This window comes from Canis lupus, chromosome 8, assembly GCF_011100685.1.
Source record: "Canis lupus familiaris isolate Mischka breed German Shepherd chromosome 8, alternate assembly UU_Cfam_GSD_1.0, whole genome shotgun sequence".
NCBI classification, from domain to species: domain Eukaryota; kingdom Metazoa; phylum Chordata; class Mammalia; order Carnivora; family Canidae; genus Canis; species Canis lupus.
In genome coordinates this window covers 50,499,613-50,511,798 of record NC_049229.1, presented here as the reverse complement: position 1 = coordinate 50,511,798, position 12,186 = coordinate 50,499,613, and the positions used below count along the sequence as shown (strand labels likewise).

General features: G+C 41.3%; 1 protein-coding gene across 2 annotated transcripts; it reads right to left on the bottom strand.

Moving 5' to 3' along the window:
* Positions 1–1,010: 1,010 nt before the first annotated feature.
* SAMD15 (sterile alpha motif domain containing 15) lies at positions 1,011–12,049 on the bottom strand. Of its 2 annotated transcripts, none has more exons than XM_038545408.1 (3): positions 10,236–12,049; positions 9,169–9,267; positions 1,011–1,438 (listed from the first exon to the last, which is right to left on the bottom strand). In XM_038545408.1, the coding sequence occupies exons 1-3, from the start codon at positions 11,850–11,852 to the stop codon at positions 1,202–1,204; spliced, it is 1,953 nt and encodes a 650-aa protein (XP_038401336.1). In that variant the 5' UTR covers positions 11,853–12,049; the 3' UTR covers positions 1,011–1,201. The 2 variants fall into 2 exon arrangements, with proteins under 2 accessions (XP_038401336.1, XP_038401337.1); XM_038545409.1 differs by lacking the exon at positions 1,011–1,438 and adding an exon at positions 7,618–7,677.
* Between the last annotated feature and the right edge of the window lie 137 nt (positions 12,050–12,186).

Below are 12,186 nucleotides of genomic sequence, written 5' to 3'. Positions count from 1 at the left end.
ATTAATTGTTTCCTTTTTCTTTTTCTCTCATAAACTCAACCCCAAGATTAAGAGTCTCATTCTCTACAGACTGAGCTGGCTGGGTTCCCCTTGAATTTCATTTTATAAAGATCTGGAAGGTACCACATAAAAGAGTCTTGTTAACAAACCCCAGTCCCTATTCCACATTCAATGGTACTTCTATAAACCACGTTGTAAGGATAAATTTTTTAAAATACTAAAAATTTGGGGCAGCCCTGGTGGCTCAGTGGTTTAGCACCGCCTACAGCTCAGGGCGTGATCCTGGAGACCCAGGATCGAGTCCCATGTCAGGCTCCCTGCATGGAGCCTGCTTCTCCCTCTGCCTGTGTCTCTGCCTCTCTCTCTCCTCTCTGTGTATTCTCATGAATAAATAAATAAAATCTTAAAAAAAATACTAAAATTTTTTTCTCTGATGCAAAAAAGGAAGAACTCCTTTCCTCCCCTTTCTTAAAGCATTTCCTTTAGAAAACTTGTAATTTAAATCTTTTTTCTGTTTTTGAGATGTATATAAATCCTCTAACAAGTTGAATAAGTCACCTGCCAGTTTTACATTTTGGGGCTCTTTGGAGCCATGTCTTTGAAATGGGAGTATTGAGGAGGATGGCACCCTATCTCCCTGGCTTAAATGCCTGGCTCTACAAAGTAGCTTCCTGTTTGTCATAAAGATATGAGAAGTTTTATTTTTCCTTTGGATACAGACAGTTAACATGTAAGTAATGGATTGTATCTTCCTGGCTATCTAAAAGGGCGAGATTTCCTTAACTTTATAGTCTTCTTTAGCAGCTAGCCTGTGATGTACATCACTATGTGATTTAATGCTGATCCAATAATACAACTGTTTCTTTTTCTGCATTTGTGGAGAACATTATTTGGGTTGGCAGGAGATTTTACTTTTAATTCCATTTCTGTAACATGTTCCTACTACTAGATGCATTATTAGCATTTATCAGGGATTCTTACCATTACCCAGAAAGAGATATATTGCTATCTTTGTTTAAACACCATGGTAAATTGAAACACAAATCAAGGGAAGGTGCTGAGAAGTGGTGATAGAACTAGAAGTGGAGTTAGCAGTTCTAACTCTGATCCTAAATGAAGAAGAGAAGAGATCCCAAGAGGCCACACTTCTTACCCTGAGTAGTTTAGTTTAATCTTTCAAGGTAAGTGAAATGGCTTTTCCCTATGGTTCAGTGTAATACAATTCTTCATTTGATTCAGGGGTAGTTATTTTTGGAGCATAATCCTGTAATCCTGCTGCTTGCACAAATTCAGAGAACGTCAAGGAATCAGATTTTACCCCAGTATGACCTTTTTGCTCTAAAAATAAGCCAATATTGTCCCTGTAGGGCAGGGTGATGGAGCGTCTGAACAATGGCTCTTCAATTCCCAGGAGTGCCCGCGTATGCCGAGAAATTACCTACAAAACAAGAATAATTTTTTAAATGAAAATATAACTAAATCAAAGTTATTTACTTATTTTCCTAGGTCTCTTGAATGTTAACCTCTCATTTCTGTGGGAAAATAAAACCATGAAATAATACATGGGAAGGCTTAGTAGCCAGGTTCTTTTTTTTTTTTTTTTTTTTTTAAAGATTTTTATTTATTTATTAGAATACACAGAGAGAAGAGAGAGAGAGGCAGAGACACAGGCAGAGGGAGAAGCAGGCTCCATGCAGGGAGCCCGACATGGGACTCGATCCCCAGTCTCCAGGATCACGCCCTGGGCTGAAGGCGGCGCTAAACTGCTGAGCCACCAGGGCTGCCCTTAGTAGCCAGGTTCTTACCAAAATATAATTCTTAAGAGAAACATTGAGTGATTTACTATCTTTTTGTAAGTTCCATTTAAAGATGCTTCTAGGCCTTTGCATCAGCTTGCCATAGATGGGTTCATTTCCTTCTTTTGGCTGAGCAATCTGATCAACCATATGAGCAGATAATACATTCAGAGTAAGAGCCATGACTATCTCTGGGAAGGTTAATAAATAACTTGTCTAAAAAACAAACAAACAAACAAACAAAAAAACTTGTCTAAAAGGGACTCAGTTAATTTGCAATTAAAAAAAATCATAACTCAAATAGTTATTCAATTTGTTTGACTAAAAACAAATCTCAAACACTAAAAAGCAGATATTAAAAGTCCAGCTGTTTTGCAGGGGGAGAAAAGTTCCAGCTGTTTTATTAGTACCTATACTTATATATTCTTTTTTTTTTTTTAATTTTTATTTATGATAGTCACAGAGAGAGAGAGAGAGAGTGAGAGAGGCAGAGACACACACAGCCAGAGGGAGAAGCAAGCTCCATGCACCAGGAGCCCAACGTGGGATTCGATCCCGGGTCTCCAGGATCGCACCCTGGGCCAAAGGCGGGCGCCAAACCGCTGCGCCACCCAGGGATCCCTACTTATATATTCTTTACAATATCCTTTGCCACAATTTTCAATGTTTCTAAAACATATTTTGTATTCATTGAGCACCCTGCCACTTGATAGCCTAAATTAAACTGTCACTGCATTTTCAAATTCTAGCTTTGATCATAGGTCTGCTATAACACTGCTACCTAAATTCATATTATGCATCAGGATGAAAATGTAGTCCATGAAATTGCTTCTAGAATACAGCCAAAGAGGTGGGTGGATTTTTTTCTTTTTTCTTTGTTTTTAAGTTTAGTTTAAAACTACTAGACATAAAAAAAAAAAAAAAAAAAAAACCTACTAGACCTAGTTACAAGGCTGTAAAATGCATTCAGGCTACAATTATTAGCCTGATGCAAAACTGTCCACTAGTAATGCATTTTAGATAGACAAGATACAGGGCACCTGGGTGGTTTAGTCAGTTTAAATATCCTATTCTTGGTGTTGGCTCAGGTCATGATCTTGGGTGAGATCAAGCTCTGGGTCAGGCTCCGTGCTGATTGTGGAGCCTGCTTAAGATTTGAGATCTCTCTTCTTTCTGCCCTCTCCCTGCTCCTGCACACATGCTGTGTGTCTAAAAAGAAAAATTACTTTAAAAAATAGATAGACCAGATACCTTTCTTATTAAATCTTACTTGAATTGGTTTTGTTTAGATTCTAGAGATGGTTTGTGTGTAAGAGAGTCTACACAGTTGCCTTGTATTCCAAGTGGGAATAAAATTGAAGTCTGTAGCAAATGAGGTTTCTAAAAGTTTAGATCCAAATTACTACAGATGCCTCTTAAGAATTCTTGTTTGTAAAAAAGAAAAAAAAGAATTCTTGTTTGTAATTGATGCTGGTACATTGAGCACCTTCTTTGGTCAGCACCTCACCCCAAATGTCCCTTACCAGAGCAGGATATTTCACAAATTCCCTGAGGTAAACAGGAGAGACTCTGTAGTCAAACAAATTTATTCACTATTAACCAAAAGAGCTATGTGCCTACTGTAGGCTGAGAAAGTCCAGTACTGTTTAACATTCAAATGCAGAAATTAAAAGTGTTACATAGGGATCCCTGGGTGGCGCAGCGGTTTGGCGCCTGCCCTAGGCCCAGGGCGTGATCCTGGAGACCCGGGATTGAATCCCACATCAGGCTCCCATTGCATGGAGCCTGCTTCTCCCTCTGCCTGTGTCTCTGCCTCTCTCTCTCTCTGTGAGACTATCATAAATAAATAAAAATTTAAAAAAAATAACATATAAAAAAAATAAAAGTGTTACATAGCTACTGGTTACATGTGGAATAATGAAATATAATCTAACCATCTCTCTTTTGCAAAGGATCAAGAGGGCTATAAATTAATGGGCTATAAGTTCTTTCTTTAGTTCTTATGAATAACAAGCAACAGTTTATACTTTTTTTTTAAAGATTTTTATTTACTTATTCATAGAGACACAGAGAGAGAGAGAGAGGCAGAGACATACGCAGAGGGAGAAGCAGGCTCCATGCAGGGAGCCCGACGCGGGACTTGATCCCGGGCCTCCAGTATCACACCCCAGGCTGGCAGGTAGCGCTAAACCACTGTGCCACAGGGACTGCCCAACAGATTGTACTTTTGCTTAAGACTTGAAGCAACTTGTAACTTAACTGAATTAGTAAGGACAATTAAATATAGGTATTCATGAAGATTACTAGGGTTTTCTAAGGATTCTTAATTTTACATTCTAGGATGGTGGCCCATGTTCAATGCTTGACATCACTGCAGAGCACAAAATTCACATAGTCTCAAGCAGATATTTTAATGCCTATAGTTTTCCAGAGGATTCTATTATTACTATATCATCATTGTATGCCATGTTGATTATGGTTTTCAAAGGCTGCTATTCTTTTTTTTGAGTGGGGCTTGAACTCATGACCCTGAGATCAAGACCTGAGCTGAGATCAAGAGTTGGATGCTTAACTGAGTGAGCCACTCAAGTGTCCCCAAAGGCTGCTATTCTTTTATTTGTAAGCTACTGATGGTTTTGCTTCATCATTACCAATTTGGTAATGCTGTCTGGTTACCTTATAGTATGTAACTATGCACATTTGCATAATTGGGGCCTATAATTTATTTATTTTTAAATATTTTATTTATTTATTCATGAGAGACACAGAGAGAGAGAGAGAGAAAGAAAGGCAGAGGCACAGGCAGAGGGAGAAGCAGCCTCCATGCAGGGAGCCCAATGTGGGACTCCATCCCAGGTCTCCAGGATCACACCCTGGGCTGAAGGTGGCACTAAACCACTGAGCCACCCGGGTGGCCCTGGAGCCTATAATTTAATTAAACCTAAAGACATCATTGTTATGGTTCAAATATGAATCATCTACACCACCATTATTAAAGCAGATATATAGACTCCTTAAAATTTGCATGTTGATTCATATAACAATGTGGATTAATCTTAAACTTCATTTTGCTAAGGGGAGGAAGCCAGACTCAAAGGCTACATATTATTTGATTCCATTTATGTGACATTTTGGAGGAAGCAAAACTATAGGCACAAAAAACAAGATTAGTGGTTTCCAGAGAATGATAGGCTGACCACCAAGGAGACACAAGGGGAATTTTAGGGTGATGGAATTATTCTGTATGGTTTTATATGGTGGATACATGATCCTGTGCATTTGTCAAAATCCACAGAACTATCCACTGCAAAGAAACTGTCACATATTGGAGGACACCAAGGAAACAATGACAGCCAAAGGCAAAGTGGTACCTCTGATTGGATTCTGGAACCAAAAAAGGACATCAGTGGAAAAACTAAAGACATCTGAATAAATCTGAATAAAGTCTGTAGTTTGCTTAATAGTATTATACTATTAATTATTATTATTTTTTAGAGTAAGAGAAAGAGATGGAGGGTGGAGAGAGAGAGAGAATCTTAAGCAGACTCCATGCAGAACCTGTCATGGCACTCCGAGCTCACAACCCTGAGATCATGATCCAAGCCAAAGTCAAGAAGCAGATGCTTAACTGACTGAGCCACCCAGGTACCCCAATGTATTTGCTTTGATAAATGTCTCCTGGTTACATAAGATGTTTACATTAGGAGTTGCTGGCTTAAGAGTATGTAAGAGCTTTGTACTATCTTTGCAACTTTTCTGTAAAACTAAAATTATTTGAAAATTGAAAGTTGAAAAAAGAAAAATATTTTTGTCTAGTGATCATTTGCTCACATATTATGAGTCTGTGCTATTGAAATAGTTTGCATCAAGGCAAGTGTAATAAAATTGCTGGGGTTTAAAGCTTGTGAGGCTATATTGTGTAATATAAAATCAAGCATACAAAAGAAACAAGCTGATCACCTATATTCTTCTCCAAATATTTATCACAGAGTTCTTTTGTTCACTTGATGGAATTAACAGTTAAAAATATTTTGAAAGTTATTTTCCTTTTTTTTTGTAGATATTTTGTAGCTAGTAGATAGAAATGCAGGTTTCTTTGTGTTTTTTTGTTTGTTTTTTAAGATTTTGCTTATTTATTTGAGATAGAGTGTGAGAGAGAACATGAGCAGTGGGGATGGGCAGAAGGAGAGGGAGAGGGAGAATCAGGCTCCTCGCTGAGCAGGGAGCATGATGCGAGGCTCAATCCCAGGACCCCAAGATCATGACCTGAGTCAAAGGCAATGGCTTAACTGACTGAGCCACCCAGGTGCCCCTGAGAATTACTTTCTAAGAGACAAACCTGAAGTAGGTGTAATGCTATCTTGTCTAGCTGTCCCCAGAATAAATAAGATTGACTTCCTCTCCTTTTTTACTAAGCTAATGCATCACTACAAACTGGAATGACAAGATAGTGGCTTTAAGAGCTCCTTTGCCCAGATTCAAAGAATTAGTGTTTCCTTCCTTCTGTACTCCCCCCATCAGTCTCACCCACACAGTTCACTCTCCTCTAGTCTTCTCAGTATGTTGGAGGAAGGGCAAAGGGAACAGTAAGTTCTTTCTGCAGGGTAAGCATGAATAATTGTAAAATTAAAGAAGTAAAAGGAGGTTGAAGAGAGCAGAAACGGGCCATACGTTAACTGCAAGGCTTGTAAATGGGAGGACAGTTTAAATGTGGTTCAGTTTCTTAGCAGCAGGCCCAGACTTCTGTACTCTCAGGTTATCTGCTCTTTCCCCAGTCCTGCCACTCTGCCAAAGCCTATGAATGATGATGCAGGAAGGGTTTTTTGGTGTTTTGTCTTGTTTTTAAGATTTATTTATCTGAGAGAAGAGAGAGCAAGTGAGGGGAGGGGCGAAGGGAGAGAATCTTCAATCAGACTCCCTGCTGAGCATGGAGCCTGACTCAGGGCTTGATCTCACCACCCAAGAGATCATGACCTGATCTGAAACCAAGAGTCAGAAACTTAGCTGACTGAGCCACCCATGTGCCCCAGATGATGCAGGAGAGTTAGCATGAAAAAAGAGTGCCATGCTGTGTAAATGTTGTTAGGGGATACACTGTGGATATACTAGGTGCTCTAATTATAATGGTGGGATTAAAAATGCTTATATATCAGTAAGAAAGGTAACTATAGCATACTCCAGTTGGAGGATGTGATAAAAAAGACGTGACTGCCGATTGACCTGTGAGCTGGACTAGGGCGCTCAGAGGTTCCTCACCCCCTCTCCCGTCCTTGGAATGTGGGTTCCACTTGCCTTTCCTGCTCCCAGAGGCTGCTCTAAGGAACATGGCCTTGAGAGGGTGATGTGATGTTGAAAACCCTTGCACAGTATATGTTACTGAACCCAGTTAGGGTCTTTTTATCAACTTTTGAGATTTGGAGGCAGGCATGGACATCCATTTGTCTTGCTGCCACCCAAGACAAACCTCATATGTAAGTTCCCTTTGTTACTATTAAAACTGCCACCTCCCAACCTGGGGTGGCTTGCCTCTTTCTCTGGTCTCTTCCTGCCTTCTGAGTACAGGGGCCAGATTCAGATCATATCAGGAAAGCTCCCGAGAGGGTTGAGAACCGATATTAAGCTTACGTATAAACTCTAAAAAGTTACTTCTGTCATAGTGTATAATTAGCTTTTTCGTGTGGATCTAAGTGTCAAGCAAGATACCTTTAGGGATGCCTGGGTGGCTCAGCAGTTGAATGCCTCCCTTCAGCCCAGGGCGTGATCATGGAGTCTTGGGATCCAGTTCCACTTCGGGCTCCCTGCAAGGAGACTGCTTCTCCCTCTGCCTGTGTCTCTGCCTCTTTCTCTCTCTCTGTGTCTCTCATGAATAAATAAATAAAATCTTAAAAAAAAATAAGATACCTTTAAATGTCTTGATCTTTATTACTCTGTGACTTCAAGGAGAGGCCACATTTGTCTGGTGACTTTGATAAGTATTCTAAAGTTTGCTTATTCAAAGTTCTGGGGGTATAAGGATAGTCCACTGGATTAATTATTTACTTTTGAAGATTTCAAAGATTTTTAAGAACTCTTATTTCTTGCAAAGGCCAGTAAAAGCATAATTAGAATTTTTCTTATTGCATTGTTGATACTGTATTTTAAGAATCAGAATGTCAAAGAAGCAAAATGAATTGACAGACTCTGAAAAATGTTTTCTCATAAGAAGCTAAAATTCTGGTACTTAAACATTTCAGGAGCTTGTATTACAAGTTACTATTTTGCTAATTCTGTTCTTTATTTTTATTTAGAAATCCAATACACTATAAACATAAGTAGGAATTAGAGCTCATAAACACTCATAAAAAAAAATCTCATCTGATTCCAAAGACTATTCGAGTTTGAGAACTACTGGGGCAGGGCTTACGGGCAAGCGTGTAGTGAATGAACACTGATACGTTGGAGTGGGGGGTATTAAAGGCAAAGTTATAAATGTGATTATGTGTGAAGTTTTATCAATTATGAAACACTATTAAGTAGAAGGTAGTGTTATGCAAAGATGCATAATCACAGACTGCTAGCGCTGGAAAGATCGTAGAAAATTGAGGTCCAGCGTGACTTGTTTCAGTTAGGTAGCAAAGTAGCCAAATGCGTATGGTGTTGTAAAAGTGCCAAATGGGTACATATACAATGTGTGAGAGCTTGCGGGGAGAGGTTACTGGGGTTGGGGAGATCAGGAAAGACTTCATGGGGAGACAAGAACTGAACTGGGTCCAGATGGATGATTAAGGTTCATATTAGTCATACAGTGGGGAGGGGGACTGAGCCCAGATGTAGAGGGGGGAATGCACAAGACAGGAGTTGAAGGGTGTGAGTCAGACCCATGAAGCTGAGCAGGAGACTCCTGTAGAGAGGTAGAGGAAATAGTGGCTGGAGAAAACCTGTGGAGTGCCTTGAGCCCTAAGCTAAGGAACTGCATCCATAGGGGATCCAAAGGTTTCTGAGTGGTCTATGAAAAGTTGGAGGGTGAGAATCTAATAGTAGGGCCGTTGAATCCAAAGGGCCTATGGACAGAGGCTAAAAGCAGGAGGCTACTGGAATGTTCTAGGAATGAGGCAAAAGAGGTCTGAACAATTGGGAATGGAAAAAAGCAGATGTTAAATGCAGGACTGACAGTTCTTGGGATTTTTGTGGGGCTCAAAGGGGAGAGGAAGGAAGAAACCATTGTGTGGGGGGGAGGTGTGGAGGTGTGTGTGTGTGTGTGGGGCACTGGGATTATGATCACACCACTGACAGAAATAGGAGGCTGGGTTGGAAGAAAAAGGAGATTGGTCTGAGACAGAAGGTGGCACTGTTACAGCGCTCTCTCTATAGGAAAACATGAAACACAACTTACCTTCATGTCCTCAAAATCTGTTATCCCCATCTGAGGGAGGTTTGAGCAGTTTACATGAATGAGCTTTCGGCCACAGACGAAGTTTGTAGTAAAACACTCCTGTTAGTACAGGAACATCACTCAAATGATGTATGGCAAATAGCAGGAAGAAAACAGAGGGAAGAAGGAAGGAGCGAGTGAGGGAGGGAAGGAGAAGAAAGGATTGGAGGAAGAGAAGGAAGGGGGGGGAGAGATAAATCAAGAAAAAGCTATAATTTAATTTTAAATTAAATTCAAATTTAAAAGAATCTTAACAATCCCACATATTTTCTGTCTAAACTGTCCATTAAATTTCATACTCCTCCTTAATATTTTTTGGCATGATACAACCAGTGCTTCTTTCATGCCTCAATTACATTTTTGAGTACTGGGGTACAAAAGATTTCAGGTCTTGTGTTGTAGCCTAAGAACATAGTTGGCATCAATGAAATGAGGACTCACCCTATCTTTTTTGTTTGTTCTCCCATTTTAAAAAATTTTTGTTATATATATTTTTTTATTGACGTACCATTGACATTCACTCTATTTAGTAAAACTACTTTTGGTGAATTGGCTATTTAAATAGTACTGTTAGGTGCTCATGATACACATGACAGATTTGGCGCAGTCACTTAAGATTAATAGCACAAGTTAAGGGAGCTGCTGCTAAAACAACTTGACAAAGTACCAAAAAGTCTACATTGGACAAAATCTGTTTAAAAAAGTTTTCTGTAAAAAAAAAAAAAAAAAAAAAAAAAAAAAAAGTTTTCTGTGAAAAAGGGCCTATATGAATTTCTTAGTCTTTATTCAAGAATTGCAGAGAAGTATACTCATTGTGGTAAGTAGGGGAAACAAATGTGGCCCTCCCTTCCTCTATCAAAATACATCAGAGGAAAGGACACATTTTAATCCAAGTTACCTCTACCATAGTCCAGAACTTTTCTATGCCTCTTCTAGTGAAGAAGAGGCAAGAGCTCAGGTAAGGGTAAGAGGAATAAGAGACAGAAGGATGACAGCATGTGATTTTTTAAAATGCTATTTTTGTATACCTTGTATTGAGGGAAGCCTAGCTCACTAATCCACTCTGCAACTTTCTCTGGGCTCCATTTAAGATAGTCAAATTGTGGCTGCATGCTTTCTTTTGGCTGGGTTTCTTGATCTTTGTGTAGCTGTTTCTCCAAGTCTACAACTTTTTCACTAAAAGAATCTCTTAAATCGCTCTGAGAGTCTGTGAGGTAAGAGTATAACTCACTACCGGTATCAGTAAGCTCAAACAGTTCGCTAAAACCTTTAGAAAGCTCATAATCTGTATTTGTTGAGCCTGCTTCACTTATTGTGAGCGACCCGAACATAGTTTCTCTTCTAGCTTTCCTGATTTCACTTACTGAGAACTTTCTTGTTTGATAGTCAGAGTGTTCTGACAAGGGCTCATCCTTGTCTACAGAATGGTTAAATCTGACTGGTTTTGGCATATCTTCCTTGGAAACTTCTGTACATGACTCTATTCTTAGCGGTAGTTTTGGTTTATCTGGTAACTCTAAATCTTTCTCTGCTTGTGTCTTCTTTTGAGTCTCTGGTTTGGTCTTCTGTGGTGGCATTTGATCTGTTTCCTCACTTGATTTTCTTGGTTCTATCTTTGGAAACTTTGGCTCTAGACCTTTCTCCTCTGTTGACTCTCCTACAGTCTCCTCTGATTTGGACATCTGTGGTGGTGCTAGTCCCGTCTCCTCCGTTGATTTTCTTTGCTTATCTTTTTGCTCTGATGGTTTAGTTTCCTCTAGTGGTTCTAAAACTTTCTCCACAGTTGATTCTTTCAGTGTCTCCACCTGAACTTCTGGTTTGGTCTTTCCTGATGGCCCTAGACCTATTTCCTCAATTGATTTTCTTGATTTTTCTTCAAGAAATTCTGATTTGGTCTCTTCAAGAGGCTCTGTCCTTTTCTCCTCAGGCGACTTTCTTTGGGCTTCCTTTGGACTCTTCAGTGTGGTCATCTCTGGCGGCTGTAGATCTGCCTCTTCAATCAATTTTCTTGGTTTCTCGCTTGGAAATTCAGGTTTGGTTGGCTCCGGAGGTTCTAGACCTGTTTCTTCATATTGCTCTGTAAGTGAATCCTCCAGAACTTCTGGTTCGGTCTCTTCTAGTAGCTCTAATCTTGTCTCACTGATTGAGGCCCCTGGAACTTCAGACTCGGTCTCCTCTGGTAGCTGCGGATCCGTTTCCTTAGCTGACTTTTTGAGCACATCCTCTGCAACATCTAGTTTGGCGTCCTTCCGTGGCTCTAAATCTGGCTCCTCATCATCCGTAAGAGCCTCCAAATCCTTGAAAAGCTCTCCTACGATCTCTCTGACCGTCTCTGACTCTGCCTCCTGGGGACTCTCTAGATCAGTCTCGCTAGGAAAGCCTCCCTCCGACTCTTTGGGCGTCTCCCCGTTGGACGAGCCGGCTGGTTTTAGGGGTAGGTGTGCGTTCTCTGGCGCCCCCACTTTGAGGTCCTCTTCCTCCACCTGTGGCTGGGGTTCCCGGTCAGTCTCTACAGGCAGCTCGGGGCCTCCCTGTGCCGTGGCGTCGGCTTCGGCATCTTGAGCCATTGCCAGAGGAGCAGGCCGTTCCCGTGCCCCGTTCTCCAGGTCTCCTTCCAACGAGCCCGACTCCGGGACTTGAGCCATGACGCACGTTAGCCGACGCGCCCAGGCCTCCTAGCAACCCCAGCTTCCGATAGCGTCTCTATGGATACCGTGATTTCCGGCCGAGTGTTCCTGAATCTTCCCTCAGGTTTTGTTTGTTCTGTCAAACCCTAAAACCCTGCGACCGAAAGCCCGCAGTCGCCCTCCCCGCGGCCGCGCCGCCAGCCTCCGCAGCCCGAAGCCCCGCGGCCGCTCGGGGGCCGGCGCGCTGCCTCTTCCGGCCCGCGGGCCACGCTCGGCTCCTCCCGCCGCCGCCGCCGCCGCCGCCGCCGCCGCGCTCGCTCGGCCTTCGGCTGTTTCCGGAGTCACCCGCGGC

Bases quoted from the DNA above. Each gene is read 5' to 3' on its own strand.
- SAMD15 (XM_038545408.1), bottom strand. From the start codon at position 11,852: ATGGCTCAAGTCCCGGAGTCGGGCTCGTTGGAAGGAGACCTGGAGAAC. The intron at 9,268-10,235 runs GTATACAAAAAT...CTGTACTAACAG, and splicing joins TAGGCTTCCCTCAATACAAG to GAGTGTTTTACTACAAACTT. The intron at 1,439-9,168 runs GTAAGTTGTGTT...CTTGTTTTGTAG, and splicing joins CAGATTTTGAGGACATGAAG to GTAATTTCTCGGCATACGCG.